Source organism: Pongo abelii, chromosome 4 (assembly GCF_028885655.2).
Source record: "Pongo abelii isolate AG06213 chromosome 4, NHGRI_mPonAbe1-v2.0_pri, whole genome shotgun sequence".
Lineage (NCBI taxonomy): Eukaryota > Metazoa > Chordata > Mammalia > Primates > Hominidae > Pongo > Pongo abelii.
The window spans coordinates 9,185,298-9,213,257 of NC_071989.2; the positions used below are offsets into that span (position 1 = coordinate 9,185,298).

General features: G+C 40.2%; 1 protein-coding gene across 9 annotated transcripts in view; it reads right to left on the bottom strand.

The window, feature by feature from the left end:
• The window catches only part of SEMA5A (semaphorin 5A), a 516,352-nt gene that overhangs the window by 68,520 nt on the left and 419,872 nt on the right, over window positions 1-27,960 (bottom strand). For all 9 annotated transcript variants that reach the window (XM_063724051.1, XM_063724052.1, XM_063724054.1 and 6 more), the window contains 3 exons: window positions 16,758-16,939; window positions 13,128-13,271; window positions 2,583-2,730 (listed from right to left, as the gene is read on the bottom strand). In XM_063724051.1, coding sequence (XP_063580121.1) covers window positions 2,583-2,730; window positions 13,128-13,271; window positions 16,758-16,939 — 474 coding nt within the window. The remainder of the gene's footprint in view (window positions 1-2,582; window positions 2,731-13,127; window positions 13,272-16,757; window positions 16,940-27,960) is intronic.

Sequence of the window (27,960 nt, forward strand, 5' to 3'; positions counted from 1 at the left end):
GAGACTAGGAAGGAACACTCAAACGTGAGACCTGCCAGACCTTACCGATGGTGCCCTCCTTGATACAGGAGCTCTGAGTAGGAAAAACCATCACCGCCTTCTCCAAGGATGACACTGAGACTCAGAAATGTCACCTCTTGTTAACCAGCCACACACTGGCAAGCAGATGGTCACTTCATGACTCAAAAATCAATACCTTTTTTATACTTACAGCTACTATCTTGATAATAGAACTCAATAAAACTGAACCTTTTGTGGCCAAAGATTTATGAACTGCAGCTAGAATATGAAGACCAAAAATGTTGCTTTAGCTAGGTAACTATCATTTTCAAATCAACTTCTTAGGAATTCAACTGATAGTATAGATCTTCCAAACAATCCAAAGAAACCGAGCCCTTCCTTTCTACTGCTTGCATTCCTCAATTAGCGTGAGTTGGCATTCCTGCCTTAGGACAGACAGAAACCAAAATGCATGGGAGAAGCCATATCAGAAGAAAAATAAATATACTCCTACCACTGAGAAGTAGGTTGTTCCTCATTGCCGCAATAACATCTTCCTAGAAGTAGACTACCAAAAGGCTAAGTTTGGTGGTAAAAACAAAAAGAAAAACAAACCTTTAAATTTCCTAAAAAGTGACAATAGTCTCTTTGGAGACATATGTGTTTTTCTGGATTTGAAAGCAGTGGTTATATTTGTTTCATAAACTGTAATTCTATAACAAATAAAGCAATAAATACATTGGTATTTTAGAAAGACCTTCAATTTTTACATTTATCATCAGATGTATGTCACACATACACACATATTATAGGAACTACATAAAAATGCTACATTCTTGCTTAACATAATTCTTTTCATTCATTAAGCTATATTTGAAGGTAATTATAAAAGTCAATTAGCAATGAGAAAATGAATGATGTAGACTGTTCTCTGAAATTTTCACACTGCAATGTATTTAGAAACTAAGGTGTGAGATCAACCCAGATCATCCATTCCTGTGGTTTCCCAGCAAATGAGACAAAACTTGACATGGCAATGCAGACCTCAAGGGGCACACATCATGCCACCAGGAACAAAACATGACATTCTTCAGCAAAATAGAAAGTTATCCCATTTGAATGATTTTCCTAGAACATGTGAGTGTTCATAAATTTGTCATTTTAAAATTATTTAAAATAAATAGTTTTAAATGTCAGCATCTGAACTATCAATAAATATACATCTTAATGAAGATTTTTCGTGGTCTACAGTTAGTTCAAGCTGATCTGGAAAGGAGTGTCTTTATAATCAGTACTAGATTATATGAGAGCTAAGACAATATCTTTTCCATTGTGAAGGGAAAGAAATCTAATTGTAATTTCCAATAACAGAAATCTCCTTGGGTCTGGTGTAATATCTGACAAAGCACCTCATATCCCTCTTCCTTTCTCTGAATTTCCCAAGGATATCTCGGCTGTGTGGTTTCTGCATGTCACAAAAGCAGGCTTTATAGCAGCATAAAAACATTGCTCAGCCTCACAAACCAAAGGATAAAGATGCTGCAAAGGCCAACTGGAAAGATCAGTGAGGAAGGAATTTAGCCAGACCTTCTTGTGCTGAGCTTCTCCATCAAACCTTTTGCCACTGTCTGTGTCCACTCTGTGGAGCCAGCACCAGGGGCAGGTGCGTGAGGGGAAATGCTGTTACTCTTACAGAAGAAGCAGGAACAGCAAAAGCAAGCCTTTTGAAAAGAGCTTGTCCAAGTGGAATTTTATTTGACAGTTTAAAGTGTTAAAAGAAATATAACCTGTAAAGACAGGAGAAAAAAAAACCCAAAAAACATGCATTCTCTTTTATTCTCTCTGCATTGGCACCAACTTACTCTAACAATGGCTGCATACAGTTTCTCAGTCCCCAGGGTATGTCCGGTTCATCCCACAATGTTCTATACCTTGGTGTAGGCCTGGTATGGGGATATTATTCTGTGTCCCAAACCAAATAGAGTGGCCATATATAAGCAGGCTGAAGGCTTTGTCACTCAGAAATCAGAACAGAAAAACTCCTGGGACAGTTTGTCCCGTATGTGAATACTTAATTCATGAAGCCTCCAGGATACTCTGAATTTCAAGTATTTTCTCCAGATATTCTAATTAAATTGAAAAACTTGCATGATTTGCAGCATCTAGTGTGTGCAGAGAATCTAGTGCTTGACCATGTTGTGTTTACAGAGCACTTAGTGGTTGCAGAACATCTAGTGTCTGCCAAGAATCTAATGTTTGCAGAAGATCCAGTGTGTGAGAGGACCTAGTACCTTCAGAGCATCTATTGTATGGGGAGCATCCTGTGTCTGGACACGTCATATTTATAGAGCATTTAGTATCTGGAGAGCATAAAGTGTTTGCAGAGCTTCTAGAATGTACAGAGCACCTAGTGTGTGAGACCATTTAGTGTTTGCAGTGTACCAAATTTGTGCAGAGCCTCTAGTGTGTGCAGAACATTTATTGTTTGCAGAACATCTAGTGTGTGCAGAGAATTTTGTGTGTATTGAGTCTGTATTCCTGGTTCTGGATTGTAGGCTGGGTGTGAGAAGGAGGCTACTCACCACATTGCAGCCTGCACAGTCAGGCCCATTCTCACAGATCCTGCGGCGAGCTTGAATGCCACCCCCACATTGGGCTGTGCACCGTTCCCAAGGACCCCAGCCTGTCCAGAACATGTGTGGGGGACATAGCAAATGTTCATTGCAGTATCTGTAATGAGGAAACCAAAAGGACAAGGAAACTAATTAGTGCCACTTGAAACCACTGATGTTTCCATCTCCATCCCTGCACCAGATGTTGAACACATGGGCATGCTCTGCGTGGAGGAGCTTTTTGTATTTTGAGCAGTTGCACCATACAGAAGGCAGATGTGGTGCTGGCCATGCTGTGTGTGCACAGACAATGGGATGCACGGCAGACAATGAAGAAAATGCTAAACTCACAATGCAGGATGGATCTTCCTGTGCAGCCAATTAAAGGAAAAACAAACAAAACCCTTCAAACAGACACCCAAAAATAAGAGTATACAGAAAATATCTAGGTAGGGCATTTATCTTCTGAACATAAACATTGAAAGATAAAGCAGATTACAGATACAAAGTCAGCACAGCTTTATTTGGAATTCCTTTCTCATTCTTGAATCAGATAAGCCCATAGTTATATTAGGATAAGTTAAAGAAAAGTTACAGCATGGGATTAGCATGAAGGCCCATGCTATATACTGCTTAAGCTATTCTACTTTTAAATTTATTTGTAGGCTCTCAGAATAATGCCAAACAATTTAAAAGACCACTTGTTATTCAAAAAGAATTGAATTATTATACAATTTTACAAATATTAGTTCTATTTTTTCAGTGTTTGAATACACTTCTATACTGCTACATATTTTTCCAAATGTCAGCCAAATATCCAAAGCCTCCTTTAACTTTATCATGAATCATATTTATCTTCAGTTTTTAACACTGCAAGTGAAATGAAGTGAAGTGAGGAAAACAAACAAACAAAAAACAAAAAGGAAACAGCCTGGCATTCTACAGGTTACAGCTCATAGGAAGGAAGAGATTACTCTGAACAGCACCAAATGTAGTGAGACACACTCAGTGATTCATAGTCCATCTACGAAGCCCAAATTCCCAAATTTACCTTCTAGAGAATACTAGAATGCACAACTTTTTCTCATGTCCTCCTCTCTTGCCAGGCTATCTGCCTTAAGAAACAAGAGGCAAAGGTTCCCATCTGCTGGCGTAAGTCAGTCACCTTTATTGTCATCAATATTAATAAAGGCTTAATCCTGCAAGGCCTATACAACAGGAATTGCAGAGGGCTTCCTGATCACAGGCGTTCACAGTCGAAAATAAACACAGGGACATGGACACAGCTTAGGATGTGCAAAACTATCTTAATACACAGTGACATTACTGTAATTATTTATGCAGAAGTAAATGCTTTTCTGGAACTGAAAATAGGGGCAAATGGTAGCCAGCCACCAGGAAAAGAAACTTGGAGAGTGTAGTTTCCTGACAGTAAATACTGGTAAGATGGAACTGTTTTCCTGTCAAACCAGAAAAATTTCATGGGGAATGTGAGGGCTTCAGGAACAGGGACAGTGTGAAAAGTAGAAAGCAAGGCCAAGCTGAGAGGTGCCGACAGGATGGGGCACACTGAACCCCTGTCAGCATTTTGGAAAATAATGGAAGGTAGAAATGGAAAGAGTAAAGCACGAAAGATCATTGAGAAGAACAAAACAGAAAAAGGCAACAGGGAGTGGCATGATCTATCTTTACCAAATACAGTGGAAAACTGGAACTTTATGAGAAATCAGGAAACTTCCACAGAGCTCCAGAAACAAAATAACTCCATGAGAGTTAGATGGCAGACTCATCTCCAGGAGTTGGTGCTTCATCTTGACTATGCTCTGGAGCCCCTGAGATTCGAGGAGCTCCTCATATTTCAGTATGGGGTCTGCATCTCCCCAGACAGGGCAGTTTAGCAGCAGGAAGAGCCCACAGAACAAACAGCAACTAGAGGATGCTGGATTGCAACAATTCAAATGAGAGATACTCCAACCTAGAAAATGGTGATGGTGTTGGAAAGAAGGGGAAGAAGTGGTGGAGATGGAGCTTGGTATAGTGAAAGTACAACATGGCAACTGTGTGACTGTATAGAAAACAAAACAAAAACAGTGGAGTCCAAAGTCAGCCTCTTAACTGAAAGTGGAAGGCAGAAGGCACTCTTACTTCCAGGGAGAGATAGTTGATGTGTAAGGGGTGAAGGAGCCTCCAGAGAGTCAAGAACCAACTGGGCAAGCAGTTTAGTTTGTCTAAACTTACACATTTGAGCGTAGCCAATGGAACTGAACAGTTATCACTCTTCCTCATCTTTTCCACATTTAAGATAACACAGAAACATAAGGTTTTCTTCTTTAGGTGGTAACTATAGTCTCCCAGGGTCCTATTCTCAGAGCTCAGGGCCACTGGACATTCCTACACATAGTACGGGAAGGGGAAGGACCTTCTAATTAAGAGATCATGGCCACTAGATAGGAGAGACAAAACAAATGTGAGAATACAACAGATGAAAAGAATTTGATCTTAGGAAGTACGTGCAAATGTGTCGAGTTCCAATAAGTAAAATTAATATGTGTGTTGGTTAATGGAGTATTCCAGGAGAAAATTGACACTTGTTTTGAGAACATATTTTGAGGAAGTCAAGAAAACTCAGAATATCAGAACTCTCAGCATTTATTTAAAATATCTATGTGTAGCTCACTGTGGGTAGAAGGAGAAGTAGGCTATCTCCATTTCTAAGCTGATTCACCGGCATTTAAAAGGCATGGACTTCTTAGAAAACTTGATCCTAATTTCAGCTTTCAACAACCCCTCTCCTAAAAAACAACAACAAAAAAATGAGTACGGAAGGCAGAGGGAAACCTTACTAAAAATGTTTATAAAACCCCTGACTTTTCATAAAAAGCACAGCAACGGAGCTACCATTTCCCCAAAGCAAAATAAACCATAGCACACAAATCCTTTCTGTTATTTGCTGACAGCAGGCCACTCCTGAAAATGCTCAGCATGTTATTATTGTAAAAATCTACCGCAGGGTAATCTGTGCATGGAACTTTCAGCCAGTGTTAATAAATTGTCTACTGAGCTGCATTTTAAGGTTGTCAATAACCTGCCTTGTTTTTTTCTCTTTCTCCTATAGTAGTCCATGAAACAAGCCACACCAGGATCTGCTGGGATGTCACCCTCTGAAATTGCAGCCTCCCCAGTGAGAGAGGTCAGAGGGAAATAGAAATTACTGGGCTAGCTCTGTCTCTTTGTGTCTGGGTTTTCACTTAGGAATTCACCCTGGAAGAGACTGCTCAGAGACAAAGCACTTGGAAGCCTGTAAGTATGGATCCTACACAATTGTGGGAAAGTGTTTTCCTCTGACCCTCTCCCTGCCCCCACCCCAACTAACTCATGACCCTGAGAGAAGCCCCTCTTATGAAGCTATACAAAAAACAATGAGGTTGGAAGTCAGTTACCTTGGTATCTCTGCTGGTTAAGGGTTTTTAAAATTAATTGTGGATAAAATATCTACACAATGGGACAGCAGTGGGTCCCCTTTCTCTAGTCCCCAACACGCTGCTGACTTTTAGCAAATAATGAGCTACAATATTTTTCAAATGCTATTGGCTCTTGAGTGTCTCTACTGTGTTAAAGCATTGCAAGTCACAGATGTATCTCATGATGTGTTAATAATTAAGATTTTAATTTTGCCCATGACTGCTTATTCTCATTTTGTATTTAAAAGTCAATTAATGACCCAGCACTGTTTCTCTACAAATTATTCACTTTTTTTCGCAAATCTAATCTCTTATGAAAATAATGACCTTTTATAATTCCATATGGACCAGATTCTCAGCACTATATCATGCAATAAAGTGTTCCTTACGTTATAAATTATAAATTGCATAAATTATGTTCCATTCTGGTTAGATCCATGCTAGTTGCTGACTGCAATCTCTGTTAACCTGAACCAATCAGGGCCTCTTCTGAACTATTTTCTTCTTGCTTCACTCTAAATGATCAGCCCTCTACTGGGCCATACTGCTATAATTAAATTTTTATGGCAACAGAGAAACTGCATGTACATTAAGTCTACCATAATATTTAATTCAAGCCATTTAGGAAGAAAAATAACTTGTAAAGAACATCAGTTTGGCTCACCACAGGATTCAGCAAACATACTAATGAAGACAAATAATCACTTAATAAAAACCATTGAGCCCTGGGACTCTTAACTTTGAGAACGCATTGGACAGGCGCTAACATGTTCCCCGTGATCCCCAGCTCCTAGAATTCACACCTTGTGTAATCTCCTCCTATTGAATGTGAAAGGGACCTGTCACTGGCTTCTAACCAACAGAATATGTGAAAGATTTTGGAATGTCACTTCTGTCATTATGTTACATAGATTGTAATACCCTAATTTCAAGAGAACTTTCTCCCTTGTTGGCTTTGAGGAAGCAAGCAAAGGTGAGAAGGACCCAGTTGTCAAGGAATTGAGGGCAGCCTCCAGCTAACAGCCAGCAAGAAACTGAGGCCTTCAGTCTGACATCCCACAAGGAACTGGAGGCTGCCAACAACCACATGATCTTGGAGGCAGGTCTTTCTCTAGCTGAGCCCCAATGACATCACAGCCAGGGCCTCTATGTTGATTGCAGCCTTGTGAGAACCTGAAGCTGTGCCCAGATTAAAAAAACTCATAGACACCATGAGCAAATAAACACCTGGTGCTTTAAATGCCTAAATCTGTGGTAATGTTATTATATAACAACTATTAACAGACCGTGGTACGTGGCAGTGTGGTGCTACTGTAAGAGGTTAAAATGTGAAAGTGGCTTTGAGACCAGGGAATGGCAGGAAGCAGAATAATTTTGAGGAGCACATTAAAGAAAATCTAAATCACCTTGAATCATCCATTAGTAGAAATCTGGACTTAAAGGACATGGCCAGTAAGGGTTTAGGGGAAAATGGGATAAAGAACTAAAACTGAACATCAAAACAGACAGTCTTCCCACCACACACACAAAAAAGAAAAATATGTGATGTGATGCATGTGCCAATTGGTTCAATTTAGCCATCCACAATGTATGCATATTTTAAACATTTTGTACATGATAAACGTTTAAAAATTTTGTCAAAAATAAATTAGTTATTGAAAAAGACAAAAATACAATTAGAAAAACAGGCAAAATATTTGAATAGACATTTCTATAAATAAGATACACTAATGTCCACTAAGCACATGAGAAGATGCTCAACAATATTAGTCACTAAGGAAATTCAAATCAAAACCACCATGAGATACCAGTTCATACCTACTAGGATGGCTAAAATTAAAGAAAGACAAAAGTAAATAACAAGAATGTGGAGAAATTGGAACTCTCATACATTGCTGTTGGGAATGAACATTGGTGAAGTCTCTTTAGAAAGCAGCATGGTGTTTCCTCAAAAAGACAAACATAGAATTTACATACAATGCAGCAATTTCACTCCTAGATATACAGTATACACAAAAGAGTTAAAACAGGGACTTAAACAGATACTCATATGCCAATATTCAGTACAGCATTGACAATAGTCAAAAGATGAAAATAAACCAAATGTCCACTGATGAAAAAAATGAATAAACAAAATGTGGTATAGCCATACAACTGAATCTTATTCAGCCTTACAAAAGGAATGAAGTTCTGACACATGCTACAACATGGAGGAACCTTGAACATTATGCTAAGTGAAACAAGCCAGACACAAAATGGCAACTACTGTAGGATTCCACTTATGTGACGTATCTATAACACGCAAATTAGTAGAGACAGAACATAAATTAGAGGTTACCGGGGTTGGGAGGAGGGTGGAATAGGGAATAGTTATTATTGCTTAACAATTACAGAGTTTATGTTTGGGGCGATGAAAAGTTTTGGAAATAGTTATGGTTATACAATAATGTGAATGTCAATAACGTCACTGAATTACACACTTATAAATGATTAAGTGGCAAATTTATGTTTTTCGTGTGTGTGTGTGTGTGTAAAACCACAATAAAAACTTAAAAAGTAAGCAGGAATATATTATCAGGAACTGGAAAAAGGGAGAATCGCATTACACAATGGGTGAAAACTGCCAAAATTGTTACCTATGTTAATGTGAAAGGCAAAACACATAAGTTGAATTACATAGCTAAGGAAATTTCCAAACAAAGTGTTGAAGGTGCTGCTTGGTCTCTTCATGCTGCTTACAGTGAAATGTAGGTGAAGAAAGAAAGACTGAGGAATGGATTCTTAAACTGAAAGAACAGGGACTGAATGATTTTGGAAATCAGTCACTTTTAATGGCAAAAGATGCAAAAAATATGAAATAGCTTTCGCGGTCCTTTCAAGTATTGTTAGGGAAGGTTGGAATATAGTAAAAGCTGATGTAGTGACTGTAAAACCTTTTATTGTAACCTCAGAAAGATGAAAGAATTGGAGTAGTATTTAGTTATACAAAGAGCCCTTTCTAGAGCAAGTGTGTGCCTCACAGATCCTCTCAACTGCATCAGATCACCTCTAGTGAGCTGAAGGGTGTTGTCTCTCAGCCATCTCAGCAGCAGCACCCCAAGGTAGAGAAGGGCTAACTCAAAAAGGTCTGTGAATGTAGCTTTTGTTTAGTGGAGTAACCTTGTGGAAATCCATTGAAGACCCATAATGTTTTTAAGAAACTTATTTCCACAATGATATCAGCAGCTTGGATGGAAAGGGACAGAGAAAATACACATGAAAGGCTGCTGGAAACCCTACACATTCTACTGACAGGAAGGACGCTGATAAAACTACCTATCTACAGGCACATGCTCTCTTCAAGAAAAACAAAGCCTGATGCAGGAAGCATAACTAAGAGTCCAGGAGGCAGAGCCAAGAACTATAAAACATCATGCCCACTCCCTGAACTTAATTAAGCAACTCCAAACACTTGCTCAGCTAGATTTCAGAATTTATATGGAACAGTGATTCCTTCATAATTTCCATCACTCCACCCACCTACTGCCTTTTTGAACAGAAATGTCCAAAGCTGTTATCCTTTGTCTGACTCTCCAAGTGTGTTAGTGGCAGATAACTTCTCCCTTTGGCTTTAGAGATTAACGGACTGATGGGAACTACACCCAGACAGCCTCTTCCACATGTGGGCCTGATGTACATAATAAGGTTCTGGACTTTGGGGAGATGGCTTAATGGGATAAGACTGAGGGACCTTGAAAGTGAGTGAAATGCATTCAGCACATGAGGGGTAGGGATACGAATGACTGGGGAACAGAGAATCAACTCTGGCAGATAGACTCTATGGGGACCCTAGTGAGCTCTGCCTCCTGATATTCATACCCTGCGTCATCACCTCCTCTAGGTTGTGGAGGCCTGTGTCTTACTTCCAACCAACAGAATATGGCAAAGGGGTGAGATGTCACTTTTGTGATTATGTTACATAAGTTTGTAACGCCCATCTTGCAAGGAGACTGTCTTTCTTGCTGGATTTTAAAAGGCAAGTGACAACACCACGAAGGATCGCTTGGCAAGAAACTGAGAGTGGTCTCTAGATAACAACTATGTAAGGAATTGAGGTCTGCAGTTTGACAGCCCACAAAGAACTGAATACAAACAACAACCATATGATCTTGGAAGTGAATCCTTCCCCAGTGGAGCCTCAGATGAGACCACAACTCTGGCCCATGTTTTGATTGAAGCCTGCTGAGGCCCCAAGTGGAGGATCTAGCTAAGCCATATAGGAATTACTGACCCACTGGGACTATGAGATTTCAAAAAGAAATGTGTGTTGTTTTGAGCCACCAAGTTTATGGAACTACTGTTACGCAGCAGGAGGAAACTAGCACAGATAATAACATTTGCATCTTGACAATATTTACAGACGTCCATTTCTTCCTTTTGTTAGTAGCCTCTCTGGGAGTTGGTGCTTCTACTTAGTTCTTGCTACTCCAGAAAATCTTTTCAAGGAAATGTCAGAAGAGAAAAACAAACTGTCTATACATTCTAAAGTACATGTAAAAATTAAGCTAGAGTTATTTTTCAGAAAAATAATAATGTAAATACTTCCGAGATTTTTGTTGCAACAAAGCTCCCATTGAATAATTCCACACACTGGAGATGTCCCAGATGAAAAATCACTAACTATAAACCTACTACTAACTTAGGGAATCTTTTGGGAAGATCAATTCATTATCTTGTGGCTACCCAGGATTTCTTGAGGGTTGATGGTGTTTAAATAAATATGATATACATTTATTAATTATTTTGTATGCCTAGTTCTTAGTCTTTTGTATTCTCCCAGGGGATCATAGTCTCCTTCAATCTGGAGTTTAGTCCTCAAACATCTGCATTGTTGGAATCAGAATGCTTTTATATTTCTTAGGTGAAGAGACCTTTCATATAACATGGCAGAGACATCTAAGAACCTATTGCTTATGAAGACCACAGAGGAAACTTTAGGTACTTGGATTTTCTGGTTTTCTTTAACCTCCCAGTAGCCCCCTAGAAAGACTATTCAATAGAAAAGCTTACATTTTATAAAAATTTTACATAGTCCCTGTTCTTACTATCCATTATTTAAATTCATGTTTTCCTCCATTGAGCAAATGCTAATCTACAAATGAACATTTTTTCTTTACAAAAGGAATATTTTACATATAAGTCCCTCAAACACACTTGTCATCTCTATTCCTCATCTTTTCCTGAAGACACCGCTGTATGAAAAATCCTATGTGGATGCAAACATACACGTATGTTAGCCACAGTGTTAATCAGCCTCTTCCTTCCTGTGTGATCAACCTGGGAATGGTGATAACACATGCTAAGTTTGTGGTGGTGCCTTGACGCTAGGGAAGCCTTTGCACAGATGGAAGTGACTTTGCCTGGATGGGCTGTACAGGTTGAGCATCCCTTAGCTGAAATGTCAGGTCCATTAGTGTTTTGGATTTCACATTGTTTCAGATTTTGGAATATTGGTGTATATATAATGAGATATCTTGGGGATAGGACTCAAGTCTAAATACAAAATTCATTCACACATCAAATATACCATATACACAAAGGCTGGATGTAGTTTTATATATTTTAAATAATTTTTTGCATAAAACAAAGTTTTGACTGCATTTTGACTGCCACCAGTCAAAAGACTTTGACTGCAAAAGTCAAAAAACCAGTGTGGAAATTTCCACTTGTGCATCATGCCAGTGCTAGAAAAGTTTTGGATTTTGAAGCATATTGGGTTTCAGATTTTCAGATTAGGAATGTTCAACCTGTCCTAGGTGACAATTTATAGCGTTTAAAAACTTCCACCCAATTTAAAATTGTACAAGGCTTGGAAATAATAGGGAGACAATTCTTCCATAATAGGCTTTCCCACTTATCAACTGGTGTTAGAAAACGACAGGCTTGCACAAGACTGTCTCAGGGACTGCTTCAAAAATGACAAACCCTGCTTGGTAAAAATCATCTTCATTTCCTGTTAGTCAAAAGGAGTGAAATCTTAATTGGCAAGTGAGGAACACACTTGAAGAAAAAAAAGGAATGATTCTCCTTAGTTGATTTTAGGTTGTAATAAATACCTGATAGCTATCTAAACAGTAAGTCTGTTGGTTCTGTTCGTATAAATACTAAATGCATAGCAAATAACTATATACAGTATTTTTATTCGAGGTTCCACTGAGCTCATGTCATCAAATATAAACCTACTATATTTTAATTAAAATGCATTGAAAGCCATTCAATTAGTTTATATTAGTATAGCTGAATAAGAATCCTGAAAGCACTATGAAATTTACCTACTTGAATTCTTTCCTAATAGTGATAAATTAGAATAAACATTAATAGTATATTTAATGCATATTAAGACAGATTCAATGATCTTGCAAAACAGATTCAGTGATTACGATTGCAGAGGTTGAGCCTGAAACCAAACGTCTAATTCTACACCAAGAAACAAATTGTTAAATCCAAGACTAAATCAAAATGTCGCATGATGTGCTGAAAGCTCAAAATACACGTGGAGAAGAACCCCCAATTTGGGTTGTGCTGCAGCTGCATTGAGGGTATTTCTGAATATGCCCTCCCATACCTTCCAGAGGATTAACTGAGTTCTGATGAAAACCCTACGGCACCTGCCCAGTAGTGTCTGCATCCGGGACCTTCTTAGGTCATCCTTGGAACTGAAGCTTTGAGATCGGTCTGGTTAAATTCTCACAAGAGTAAGTCTCCTACAGACGTACTTCCAGAGTCTCCAGGAGCCTAACCCAGCACAGAGGTCCCTGGGTACTCTAATCCCTTGGCAATTGCTCAGCGGAGCCAACCCAGCTGCGGAGGCACCAGAGCAGCCCAGTGATGCTGTCAACGAGGCTTTGATCAAAATTAAAGGATGCCAGGAAAAGAAGAGGACGACTGGCTCAGCAGAAAGGGATGCCACACATAAGCTTAGGCAGATCCAAAACTAAAACCGCGGGGAACTCGACCTGGCCGGAATGCGAGTAAGCGTGAGGCTGGCGGTGCTGGCAGCAGGGTGGGCACGTACCTTTCCTCGCGGTTCTGTCCCACACACACCCGGCCCCCGTGCCTGGGAGTGGGGTTGCTGCAGGAGCGCTGCCGCACCTGGAAGCCGATCCCACAGGTAGTGCTGCAGGGAGACCACGAGGTCCAGGGAGTCCAGCCTCCGTTCCTGAGGGAAGGGAGCAACGCAATCATTAGATCCCGCAGGCTCAGAGTCCAAGCCCTGTCTGTACCCACGGCCAAATGCCTGTGTTCCCCAGGAGGATCATGCTTGGGGCTGCTGGGGAGAGAAAACACCAGCCAGGGGACTGAATGGACTGCACCCTGTGAATCTCAATTCCTGTGTCTGCAGCCCCAAGGCATCTGGTTTATAGCCAAGATAGGAAATTTGAGAATAAAGTTTTAAGTGCACCGTAAATAATGGACTATATTAGAAACTATCAAGAAACTTAAGTTATGAAAATATTAAACTAATAAAGAATAAGGTTATTTCACTGAAAAGCATTTAGAAATGAATCTCTACACCTCTAGAGTTTATGATTTTTTGGACTTGTATTATATCATTTATAATCTATGAGAAGCGCACATTTGGACAAAATGCTCATCTAAAACTGCCTAAAATGCTTTCTTTTAAAATCTATTAATATCAGTGAAAATCAGTAACTCTCCTGATAGCAGCAAACTGATAAAGAGTGTTGTATTGTTAGAATAATTATCAAAGCTTTAAACGAAAATGTCATATTGTTAGAATAATATTCAAAGCTTTAAAACAAACTTCATTAAAAATTTAAAAAGGACATTTAAATTCAGATTATTGGCTATCTTTTAAGAAACTGACAGAGACATAAAGAGTGCAAATTGCATATAACTAACCATGTGTATTTATGTTATTACACATACAGAGTAATGTAGACATATAAAAATATAAAATAAAAATAGGATGAACCAATTTAAAAAATTTTTTAAATTCTGTTGACGGCTCTAGAAATGTTTTAGTATTGTATTTTTTCCTTAAAATGCCTGTATTCAGACTGGTTATAATTTAAGTGTCCCCCTTAACATGTTGTTCCTGCTATTAAAAAATACATAGGTTTTTTTTTTTAATGTTATGTGTTAAAATATATATTAAATCCAGATTCCAAACTTCCACATAGACGGTCTACTTTGTGCAGAATATTTTTACTTCTGCAATCACACATGCATTTCCTTGGATATTTGTCACCTTCATCCATAAGATTTACATTTCCTATGAAAAAATATTAGCTCACATTAATTCTCATTTTTACTTTATGTATTTCCTTTTAAAACATGGAGGTCAACAACTATGCCACTGAAGGTCCTGCTATAAATAATATGTTGAATATATCATATTAAAAATAATTTCAAATAAAAATTTTTCTGAGAAAATTCTTAGAATATTTCATGTTTTCCTACTTTACTGAAACCTAATTATTTAATAAAATATGTAGTAATAGCTTTATGTATATTATAATAAAACTGCTCTATAATAATATAACCAAAATTATCACACAATAAGACAAATCTTCCCACATTTCTTATAAAGATAATCAGCTAGTATCTTATACCCTGCTACCTACAATCTTAAAAATTATCCATGTTATTCACTGAATTATATTTACAAATTTAAATAGCAGTTTTAGTATAAACAAATTACATTTAATTTGCAAAGTTTCATTATATATGAAAAAAGTTGTTAGATCATGCAGCAAATGGTGCTTTCAAATTTGTTTGAAAACTCTTCAATTCTTAAATCTTTTAGCAAATGTGGATTGATTTTTTTTTTTTTTTTTTTTTGAGACAGAGTCTCGCTCTGTCGCCAGGCTGGAGTGTAGTGGTGCTAACTTGGCTCACTGCAACCTCTGCCTGACGGGTTCAAGAGATTCTCCTGCCTCAGCCTCCCAAGTAGCTGGGATTACAGGCATGTGCCACCATGCCCAGCTAATTTTGTATTTTTAGTAGAGACGGGTTCTCTCCATGTTGGTGGGGCTGGTTTTGAACTCCTGACCTCAGGTGATCTGCCCACCTCAGCCTCCCAAAGTGTTGGGATTACAGGCGTGAACCACCGTGCCAGGCCACAAATGTGGAATTTTATGACATATTCCATTTACAATATATGGAACATGTTTGTATATAGGGTAGTAAGTAAATAAAAGTGTATATAATAGGAAAAGAATATCTGAGGAAAGAAGTGAACGCAGCTTTACATGTACATATCTATTACCTAGACCTGAGTTTCCATACTTCTAAATGCTGCTTAGAGGCAGACACGGTGACCAAACAAGTCACATAAAGCACACAGAGATCAGGAGGGGGTCGCTTTCATGATTATTAGTACAAAGCAATCCATTTATGCTTTTAAAGCCTCATTCAAACTAGTTCACTTACTAGATTTTTAATCTTAAAATAACTACTAGTTGCATTGCAGCTCTGCTTAGAAAATGACTTTCCAACTAGAGCAAGAACTGAAGACATATCAATAAATAAGTTATAGCAATTCATTTGATAGTCTTCTTTTTCCATTAAACAATATGAGCAAAGAGTATTAGGTACTTGTTGTAATCTTCAAACAACAGCAGTTTGATAGCTTTTGTAAGTTTTAGCCAGGCATCTGTGGAAATCATTTCATTTAATACAAAGCATACAGTACATAATACAATGTTGATATGCCTGTGTCCTCTGTAATACAAAACAAAACAAAAAACCCCTAATCTCTGTGGCCCTGATTTGCTCCTTTCACCTTGGTGGTGAGAAAAATGTGAGCAGAGGGCAAAGTCGGCCTTCTGCTCCTGCACTTTACTTGCCTGGCCTGCTTCCTCTTAGGCGCATGTGCCTGCATCACCTGGGCTCTCCTACAATTTGATCACCCAATCTGATTTCCACTTTTAGTGACTTCATAAACAACTGTCTCAGAGACTTTTTTTTTTTTTTCATTCTAAGTGGGCTCATGGAAAGCAGATAATATGTTTGAAAAATACTACAAATTAATGAACAAGTGACAAAGAAGCATAAAGACTGATCTCAGAGGGGTTCCTGATACTTGCTTTAAAATTTCTCTGTGATCACGGTGTTATAGGTGCAGGAGATGGAGAGCAAACAGAATATAGTTTAAAAAAAAGAAAACACCACCACAGTAAGCGGAAGCAACAGGAAAGCTATTCAATAAGTTATGTTATTTAAACTGCTCTCTTGATTACCCAATGCCTAACGTTAGCTGAGGTGAGGTGCTCTGAACTCCAATATCCTATAGAGTAGAGCAAGTTGATCAAGGACTTGGCTTCTTCTACCTCCTAACCTAGTGTTATTATGTCCTACCCCTAACGGACTATTAGTTGATATATTCCAGGAAAAGATTATTAAATAACATGGATGTTTTCCTTAAAGCCAATCATATCGTCCAAATTGTAAATACTTTTCCTAATCTAACGAAGAGTATGTGAATAAGTGTAGATCTGTAATCCAATTTATAGTTTAAAATCTCCTTCCAAAAATCATGTAATTTTTAATTGGTGAATGTCCCTGGTGTTTCACCACAGTTCTCTGCAAAAGGGAATTATATTATGAATGATGTCCCAAACTCCTCAAGAATCTGAGTTTAATACACAGCAGCACAACTGGCGTGTTCTGAGGGGCACACCTGGAACAGTTGGCAATCTCCATGCTAGGGCCCTCGCACTGCCAGCCACCACACTGCGGGGCCGGGCTGTCGCAGGAGCGGGTTCGACAAAGGCAGGATCCCACGGCGCTGCCATCCGTGTGTGTGCAAGGGGTCCACGGAGACCACATGCCAAAGTGTCCATCCACGGTGAGATTCCTGGTCTAGGAAGCAAAACCAAGTAGAGGTGTCAGAAAAGGTTAAAGCTGAACACATAATAGAGTAAAAATTAAAAATCCCTCATAAGACAATCAAAACTCCTTTAGAGTTTTTTGTTGTTGTTATTGCAATTAGAAAAAGGGCCGGGCGCGGTGGCTCACGCCTGCAATCCCAGCACTTTGGGAGACTGAGACGGGCGGATCACGAGGTCAGGAGATCGAGATCATCCTGGCTAACACGGGGAAACCCCGTCTCTACTAAAAACACAAAAAATTAGCCGGGCGTGGTGGCAGGCGCCTGTAGTCTCAGTGACTCTGGAGGCTGAGGCAGGTGAATGCCCTGAACCCGGGAGGTGGAGCTTGCAGCGAGCCGAGATCGCATCACTGCACTCCAGCTTGAGGGACTGAGTGAGACTCCACCTCAAAAAAAAAAAAAAAAAAAAAAAAAGAAAAGAAAGAAAGAAAAGAAAAAGATTGCATGAGGGAGTATTTCAATGTAAAGCAGCAAAGGTGATTGCTGGAGATGGTGAGGAAGAAGCAGGGAGGGAGGCAGGGGGAAAGGGGAGACAGAAAATGAGAAGAAGAAAAAGAAGAGAAAGATGAAGGAGAAGGAAAAGGAGGAGGGGGAGGAGGAGGAAAGGAAGGAGACGAAAAAGGAGAAAGAAAAAAATGATGGGAGGAGGGCTGAGAAGAGAGGAGGAGGAGGAGTGAAGGATACTAGTGACTTGGCAATCAAGTTATGGCCAAATTGTCCACTAATTTGGAAAATCCAAAACTAAGAGGAACTGGAGTGAAAAATCACAGCTGCCCAACCCCATTGCATGTTTATGTGCCTTCAAAAAATGAAAACTTAGTAACATTTATCATTAAAGACTTGGTTTGGCTCTCAAACTGAAAGCATTCAATTCAGAACATATTTAAAGAGTATCTATTAAGCAGCTGCAGTGCTTCTCTTTGTTAAGCATATCCCAGTCAAACCTATGTTCTGATAAACTTCTAAGAGCTTATGGGCCAGTGAGAAACAGTTAGACACATAATTATTACTCCATGTAGAATCTGACGATGGATTCACGAACAGGGGCTATCGGAGCAGCCCCTGTTGGACCTGGTGAACCCAACACGCTCACCAGGTCTGGGAAGAGCAACGAGGGGCCTGTGTTGAGTCTTAAAGACTGAAGAGCCAAGTAGATGGGCTGGCAAGGGCTGGCAAGGGTGAGGGCAGAGGAATGAGGCTGCCAAATGGGAAGGGCACATGGGCATTCCCCATCAGTGTGGGGTGAGCTGGATGTTCAGGGGAGCAACACCAAGGACTGAGGAGGAGCCCAGGGCAGGGACCTCATGGGGAGGGGTCAGGGAGCCCCCTGAGCTTGCTGGTGTGGCACCTCTGAAGGCACTCAAGGGGAGGGCATGGCATCGCTGGGACATGCATGACCAGCTCTGGTGTGGTGGAGGCACCAGCATGTACCTGGATCGTTGAAGAAGGGACAGCTTCCTGCCAAATCTGATAAGCAAATCTGCTCAGGAGATGGCAGTGCTGCTGGAAGGAGAGACTCATGGGACACAGCCTTACATCACATGCCCAGAAAACAGCAAACAGATCTCTCCTCAGAAAAGCAATGGGAAGAAGGTCTAAGTCTAAGCCTCCTGTTTTGGTTGTTGTTGTTTTTGAGATGGAGTCTCACTCTGTTGCCCAGGCTGGAGTGCAGTGGTGTAATCTTGGCTCACTGCAACCTCCACCTCCCAGGTTCAAATGATTCTCGTGCCTCAGTCTCCCGAGTAGCTGAGACTACAGGCACATGCCACCACACCAGCTAATTTTTATATTTTTAGTAGAGACAGGGTTTCACCATGTTGGCCAGTCTGGTCTGGAACTCCTGACCTCAAATAATTAGCTCCCCTTGTCCTCTCAAAGGCTGGGATTACAGGCATGGGCCACCGTGCACGGCCTCCAAACCTCCTGATATTAATATGGAAATTTAAGCATCCTTGAGAAAATCTGACCAAGGAAGACCTTTGGTGATGAGAGAACCACATGCTTTCACCTTGCCCTCTGCAGCCAGCTGCACCCCTCCTCCTCTGCCAGAGTTCTCTTCCAGAACTATCTACTACCGTTGGAAAGACTCATCGTCCTCACATGAAACAACTCACAGGAAACAACTCTATGTACCATACAGTTCATTCTCTTCGGGTTACACACTATACCCATACTTCGCCATTTCAGAATAATACTGACACCATATTTTGTGAGTAAAAACATAGGCAAACTTTACTTTTGATTCATCATTGACCCAAATACAATAGGAACTAACATGAAAAGTGTTTGTTGTTTTTGACATGACTGGTTAACCAAATCCAATTGCTATAATTATGACTATCCCTCTTTTCTAATCAACCCTCTAACATTTTCTATCCAGTAAGGTGGATGGGATTGGGAATTTCCTTCCATACTTGGCTATTTATGTAAGAAACTGTAGCAAAAGGGACGGAATGGAGCTGCACCATCTGTTAGAGCAATACTTTTCTTTTCTTTTTGTAAATTTTACTTTAAGTTCTGGGATATATGTGCCAAATATGCAAGTTTGTTACATAGGTATATATGGGCCATGGTGGTTTGCTGCATCTATCAACCCATCATCTAGGTTTTAAACTCCACATGCATTAGGTATTTGTCCTAATGCTCTCCCTCCCCTTTCCCCCACCCTCTGACAGGTCCCGATGTGTGATGTTCCCCTCCCTGTGCCCATGTGTTCTCATTGTTCAACTCCCATTTATGAGTCAGAACATGCAGCATTTGGTTTTCTGTTAGAGCAATTCTAAGTGATACATTGGATCCTACCCAAGAGGAAAATATCCCCATTTCCAAGGTCCCCGTGGCCTCCTTATTGGCTAAGATGAAAAGACAGTGCCTACTCTGATCATGAGGTTCCCTGAAGACCATAGTGTTTTCCTGGAGAACCAAGCCTTGCATGACGTGACTCAAGCCACTAATATAGAAGATTCTGTTGTTAAAGAGGCAAAGACCCTACCATTTGGGATTTTCAGCATTCTCCTTTCACCTTTTTATCAGCCCTCCCTCTGTCTCCAGCCAAAGGACTCCTGTGTCAGTGGATAAGAAGTGGACAGTCACGTTCACTGTGGGCAAACGCAGTTCCTATGCTAACACATCCTCGCCTGCTTTAACATCCAGACTCCCGCTTGCTGTGCAAACATTGCTAGTATTGTTTTGACTGTAAAAAGCACGTCTCTTGTTCATAGAGCCAGCCTCAAGAAATAACTGATCAGACAGAATATTTGCATCATAGTTACACAATATATAGGTCTGTACTATTTTGACTCTTTGCAGTGTGGGCTCAGCTAAGAAACCTTCTACGGCTGCTGAAGGCCCCAGCAGACACCACCACGGGAGCTGTGACCATCCTAAGCCTGCAGGTGAGAGGGAGGACAGGGTGGCTGGAGACATCGTTAGTTGAAGGGGGTAAGGGAGTTATACCCCAGTCTCATTCCTCCTGCCCATGCCTCTCATTACCTGAGCCCAAGGCCACAAGACAACAAGGGAGAGAGGATCAGACATTGGATGTGAGGAAGGTCAGACCCTTGAGGCAGAGAGTGAGCGGGGAGGGAGACTGTTTGAGAGGCTCTCTGGGACATTTGGTCCATCCTTTGCCTCACTTCTTTATGAAGCTGTAATGGCTCCAAGAGTTCATCTTGCCCTCTGCTCAGAAAGCCAAATGCACTGGGAACAACAGGAATGACAGCAAAGAGCTGAATTACTACAGGGCCAGGCAAGTGAGGAGAACAGAGAGAAACTCCTCAAGCCTGGCTCCCTGAGAATTCGGAGGCTAGGGGTTTTTGAGGGTACTTTGGCAGGCTGGGGCTGGGGAACCGAAACAGTTGATGAAATGACAGGGGTGTTCAAACTGCCTTCAGGCAGCTGAGTCAGTTCCTGAGAGGGGGTCTCAGACTACGGGGCAGCTTTTGGTCAGCTGAAGTGCTAAATCTGAAAAATATCTCAAAGGCCACTTCTTTACGTTTCACAACTACAATGTTATCTATAGGGGTAGTTAGAGAAGTTATAAATCTTGTGACCCGTGGTTACCTGAATCTGTAGTAAACAGCTTAAAGAAAAGCAGGCTAAATGTCAGCAGGTCATTGTTCATGCCTATTCTTCAGCAAAGTTCAAGCCCTTATCATTATGAATACAGTTTCAGTCTCTGAATATGAGGACAGGGAGGTAAGTTTTCCTTGCCTCAAAATTTAACTGTAAACTAAATTCCTCTCACAGTTATCTTGGCATTGGCCTCTGTGTTATTATATGCAAAACAAAATTACACAAAACAGTTTAGCCTGCGATGTTAAAAGCAAGATGGAATCACTCACACTGGAATTCTCTCATCACTTCTAATTCTGCAAAGGCTGTTTCAAAGGTGTGAGGGGTCATTCAGGTTGGGATGCTATGGAGGTCAAAGCAGTTCTATCTTAGATGCTAATCCACCATGTTGACTTCTGATTAACCCCAGTTCTGGGAATGCCTCTACGATTTCCAGTTTACATGTTGTTCCTTGTGTAAGAGCATGTACTTACCACAAACCCTGCCCTTCAGCAAATTCCTAGGCATTCCCTCTGAAGCACGTATACCCTTTCCCTATGGCACACAAGCCCTAGGAATAATGGCATGGAGATCTACCTGTCCTGCAGCTTCCCAAGAGCATATTTCTCTCTGTAAGTTCCCAATAAACTCACCCTGTACTGACAAACTGACTTTGTCTGCCTCACTCTTTGGTTTCTTGGGTCCTTCTGTGTTTGGGGGTTTATTTGCACATACGTCCCTTTCATGAAGCAGATGCATTTGTGATTTTTTTTGAAGGTTTATAAATCCCCCTAGTATTAATCGGAAACATTTGAGATGGCAGAATTGCGACAGATTAAAGAAGTTGAGGCAAAGAAGAGTCTTTCCAAGCCCCTTTAGTTTCCATTTTCTCACCTAAAATACAAAGGGAATGAGCAGGGAGGTTCCTAGGATCTCCTGAGCTCTAAGAGGTCATGAGGAAATCCTAAACTCATGATGATATAGACAATAGAAATATCTAAGACTGTGAGGCCAGAAGGAAGTACAATATGATGACGACAACCGAATGAAGATGGAAACAGAAATCACTCAGAGTTCCAGTCCATGTGATTCCTTAAAATAATCTCCTGTCCTGGAGGGAGCCTGAGAATTTCCACTTTTCCAAAGAGGCTAAGGTAGGGACACCAGCCAAGGTAAATGGATTTTTATGAAGAAAGTACTTTGAAAAAAAGGGGATTTGCATTCATTATGGGAATTATTCCTCATCATTGTGAGGTGGAGCAGAGGGAGGAGGAATCTATGGTGAGTTGGGCTGGCACCACTGGCCACACTTCTGAACCTCAAACAGGACATATCTGAGGCCAGGGTTGAATCCTGACTAGGCTATAATCCAATCATGGCAACCCCTTCAGTTGGGCCAGTGCTGGGTCTAGAAACTGACATGTGACCCAGTTCTGGCCAATGAGACTCAAGAGGACACTGCAAGAGGTTTCTAGAAACTATTTTCTTTCAAATGAAGAGGAGGAAGCTTTCTCTGCTCCTTCTCTTCCTTCCTGCTTTGGACACGGTTACAGGTGAATATGATACTTGGCAATCCTACTGCCTTCTTGTGAGCAAGAGGAGAAGGCCTAGGGAATCAAAGACTTGCTCATCTGCTGTCCTGCCTGAATTCAACAGCAGAATCAGCCCTGAAACTGCTGCCTCACGATGTACCACAGGATGAAAATAGTCCTTTATTAGGCCCTATTCACAGGAAATTTAATTACCATTAGGCATATGCAGTCTATATGATTTAATCTCTTTATGCTATTTTCATAATATTAATATTTCATAAAATTAAACTAAGATTCACATGAATTTGATAATATCCCAAAGATTCCCTAGCTAGTTATTTGGAAGATGTAATTTGAAGCACTGGTCTTCCTTTTCTCCACTGCCCCAGAGTTTCTCCACATTGGCACTATTGACATTTGGGCTGGATAATTTGTTGTAGGGGCTGCCCTGTGCATAACAGGATGTTTAGTGACACCCCTGGCCTCCACCCACTGGATGCCAGTGCCCTACCACCCCCAGATGTGACAACCCAAAATGTCTCCAGAGATTGCTAAATGACCCTGGGGGCAACTTTTTTCCTGATTGAGAACCACTGCACCAGACATTCTTTGTTCGTCTGGCCTAGCATGAGTTAGTAGGGTCTTAAGCAAAGAGATGCTATAAATGTTCTCTTTCCAAATATATGAATCAGAAAAGAAGAGCTTATAAGAAAGGCACAGGAAAAGAGAGGAAGAACTTGAATTAAGTGACGGCTAATGGAAGAATGAAGAGGAAAGAGGCAAATAAAATAGAGCAGAAACAGTTACCAAACCCTGGAAAGAAAAGGAACTGCATTGGACAAATCATAGTGAGAGCACACAGCAATTGCACTTTGGCAGGGTAAGAATGTGAGATTCAGTTTCTGGCCATGGCTGGAGTAGCTGAAGACTTTAAGGGCAGCGTTTTCAATCCAGGGTCACTGTAGTTGGTTCTACTACATTTCAGAATGAGAACTTGCAATCCTTAGAAAAGTACATGGGACTTTGGGTGCAGGTTCTCTGTGTTGCATTTAAGCACCTGCTCATTTTGACCCTGAGTATATTCATGTAAGAATCTGCCTAGAAAGCAGATCCATGAATAACAATGTAAGTTCTGTGGCTTTACTTTTTCATATGAATAGGTATTTTTATATTTTTTTAGGCTTCCTTAAACAGACATCAGACATATATCTAGAATAAATTATCTGTGGTTGTGCTATCTTCTAGATTTCTGCAATGCAACTTTCTATTAGGGGTATGTGTATTATACTATTTAATATTAAACATTAGACCTTAGCAAGACATATACCATGTAGTGGTAGTTGCATGTGTGCCAGGCACTGTGCTTTACATGTATTAACTCCTTGAATCTTCAACACATCTGTAGCACCTACAGCCCATTTTACAGATATGAAACGGGCTGAGATAGGATAAGTAAGTTGCTCAAAGTCACTCTGGTTGTAAAAGACCCAAGAATGAAACAAGCCAGTCCAGAGTCTATGATCTCAGCCACTTCATTCTGTAAAGTAATTTGCAGATCCTTCTTTGGTGAGAGTCTCAAAGAAATTAGCTTCAAGTAATTTTACCCCCTACTCTGTAACAGCAAATTTCCCTTCACCTAGGAAATAGCAGGTTTCCAAGTGCTAGCTAAGGAAGATGCAATTTTTGTTACCGAGCACCATCTGCAATCCTATATTTCATTTGTTCATGTCCATTTCATTAATTTCAACTGACCAAGGATGTAGATGCATTTGGTGAGTGCAGAGGTCCCTGGAGCACATCTTTAGATTCTTACTGTATTCCAACCACTATTGTTTCATGACTTAATTGAAGTCTTATTTTTCTATTCTGATAGTTTCAAAAGTTAAAAAAAATCTTCCTTTTTAAAATTTTCATGTACATTTTGCCATAGAATGTAACAAAACAGAATGTTAGATATGCTCCTCGGCAAAGCTTGTCTCGTGCTATGATATCAACTAAGTATCATCCCTAAGTCTATCTCTGCAAATGAGTTACACAGGAAATGCAGTGCCTCCAAAAAGAACTAAGCTGAAGCACTGTGCAGCCTCTGATAGGATGGGTGAACTGGGGCAATAGTTATCTAATACCTCCAAGCCCCACCTCTTCCATTTATAAAATGGAAGCAAAAATGTCCATCCCTTGGGATCACAGTGAACATTAAATGAGACAATCCATTGAAAGTTGCCTCACATGGCACTGAGCACATGTTCTAGACACTCAAGTAAACCTTAGTTCTCTTTTCTTTCTCTTATATTAAGATTCTATCACAAAATTCAAAAATAATCTCTCACCTGCTCTGTAAGCATCATCTGTTGGTGACGACTGTGTCACCCCTGCTTTGGGAAGACATTGAGAGCTTAGAAGGGCATTATCCTGAAGATTAGGGATAATGTCAAAAATGTTGAATTTAAATCCTGGTTTCTTTCCCAGTGCAGTTTTAGAACATTTGATAAACCCCTTAGACTGTAGTCTATGTTACTCCCATCTAAAAGAGGGCTCTGGGCTTGATCATCGCTAAAATCCCCTTTTATTCTAAAGACACTAACTACATAATGGCATTGAGAAGAATCCTGTTATTAAGAGACCCCTAGGTGTTTATTTGTTCTTTGTATTTTGTTAGTTATTACATGATGTATAGCCCATTTTGCATTTCTGTAAAGGAACACCTGAGGCTGGGTAATTTATAAAGAAAAGAGGTTTATTTTGGTCACAGTTTTGCAGACTGGCCAAGAAGCATAGTGCTGGCATCTGCCTCTGGTGAGGGTCCCACAAAACTTACAATTATGGCAGAAGGTGAAAGGGGAGCAGATGTGTCACATGGTGAGAGAGAGAGTGAGAGATGCTAGGGTCTTTAAAACAAGCAACTCTTGGCCGGGCGCAGTGGCTCATGCCTGTAATCCTAGCACTTTGGGAGGCCGAGGCGGGTGGATCACGAGGTTCAGGAGATTGAGACCATCTGGGCTAACATGGTGAAACCCCACCTCTACTAAAAATACAAAAAATTAGCCGGGTGTGGTCGTGGGTGCCTGTAGTCCCAGCTACTCGGGAGGCTGAGGCAGGAGAATGGCGTGAACCCAGGAGGTGGAAGCTGCAGTGAGCCAAGATCGCGCAACTGCACTCCAGCCTGGGCGACAGGGCAAGACTCTGTCTCAAAAACAAAAAAACAAAAAAACAAACAACAACAACAACAACAACAACTCTCATGTGAGCAATAGAGCAAGAATGCAGTCATTACTGCAGAGAGGGAATCCAGCCATTCATGAGAGATTCGCCCCCATGACCCAAACACCTCCCACCAGGTCCCAACTCCAACACTGGGGATCACATTTCAACATCATATTTGTGGGGAGTGAACATGCAAACTATAATACATGATGCATTTTGGAATAGGGACTCATTACATCATATGGTACCCTGGTCATCATGTATCCACAAAGGGTGTGGATGGTATTCATGCATAAATAAAGCTCAAGTAGATTCCTAAGACTATGCTACCCTTGTTAAACAACATTATGATTTATGCAGGACATATATATTATTCTAATCAGTCTAGATATGCCAATTTGGATTTTACTGATGCATTTCAAATCTCTTAAACTGAGAGTAATGTTTTCAATTACAATTTTATACACAAACAGAGCATTAATCAATATGTCAGTAAACTATTGCCCTGTCATCTGGACTATAGAAACCCATAAACATTTTTAAATAGGGATCCCTCTGTAGAAAATAAGTCTTCTTTAAGTCCCTAATTCCCTAGAAAGCTTTCTTGGGGGTCCCTTATCCAATTCAAACTCTCTGGATAGCAGAGGATTTAAGCCACTGCCATGGCCTGAATGTGCTCCTTCCAAATTCAGGTGTTGCCAGTGTGATACAATTAAGAAGTGGAACCTTGAAGAGGTGATTAGGTCAAGAGGGCTCCTACCTCAGGAATGGATTGGGTTGTGACAAAGAAAGTTGGCTCTCTCTTGCCCTTCCACCTTCTTCTAGGTGGGACACTGCAAGAAGCCCCTCACCAGACTAAGTAGCGGTACCTGGATCTTAGATTACCAGCCTTCAAGACGATGTGAAATAAATTTCTGTCCAATTTAAATCACTCAGCCTTAGGTATTCTATTGTAGCAACATAAATGGTCTAAGACAGACATAAGTCACAGCCACTGCATGAAGTTTGACTAGAACACTAACTTTGGGAAACTCAGTTGTGCTATGTCATTGATCCAAGGTTTGTGAAGGTTTACTTGGTAGGGTCACATACAAGAGGGTCTGAGGTTGACTCACCATCATCAATATTCCTGTAACTCTTATTGCACTCAATGTAACAGGAGCTCCTGTCTTTCATTATGCAGCTTGCACTTTTACATGAGGTATAAGATATTTGGTCTCATTCAAAAATCCCTCAGCTTATAAAGCTTAATTTCCTTTGGATAGAGATACATACCTCTATAATCTATATATGTAGAGGTAGGTAAAAGTGTTTACTGATTGCAAACTTCCCTCTGCTTTTTTTTGTATTTTACCATCTCTAAAATAAACTGGCATCTTGCAGTCCATGAGAGTGTTTTTTGTTGTTGTTGTTTCTTAGCAACATATAAAGCAGTGGTACACATCACAACCAGTGGCATATCAGAAATGATTATATATGATAGACTTGCCCAATAAAATTAAGCCCTTGTTCCATTTCAGTTAAAAAATAACATGGAAGAAAAATACATTTCAATAGTTTTTTTAAATACCTCTCTAAGTTAATACTGCTCTATATTAATGCAAATCATTTACATCTAGGTCATCTCCAAGAGATAGATTTTTAGAAAGAGACGTATAGTTAGATAATATGAATTTCTCATTTTCAAAATGGTAGCCTATATAACCCAGAAATATATATGGTTTCCTTTCCTGTGTTTTGCTCAAAATGACATAATTGATTGTCTTTTGTTGCCTTCTTTGTATATGCTTAACTTATCCAAAGTGTATCTTGATATGTGATGAAATACATTGGGTGGGATGACAGGGATAGTTTTGTGTAATGAAATACCCTGTCATCAGAAGAAGCAGACTTTGTAATGAGTGTTTTGCTGACTGAGAGCCAGATATCACATCTCAGCTTTATTTTTGAAAGCAGAGATGGTAGAGGAGGCAGCCTTGACACCATGGCAGATCCTTGTTATCTTCTGACCTTACTTGTTAAAAACTCAAGTAAGGTCAGAAGGCAACAAGGACCTCAGGTCCTCTCAGTAGCAGGAAACAACTTTAGTGACCACCCTCTCTTCACTTCTTAAATATTAAATCTTTCCTTTTCTTTCTTTCTTTTTTTTGAGACAAGTCTTGTTCTGTTGCCCAGGCTGGAGTGCAGTGGTGATATGATTTGGC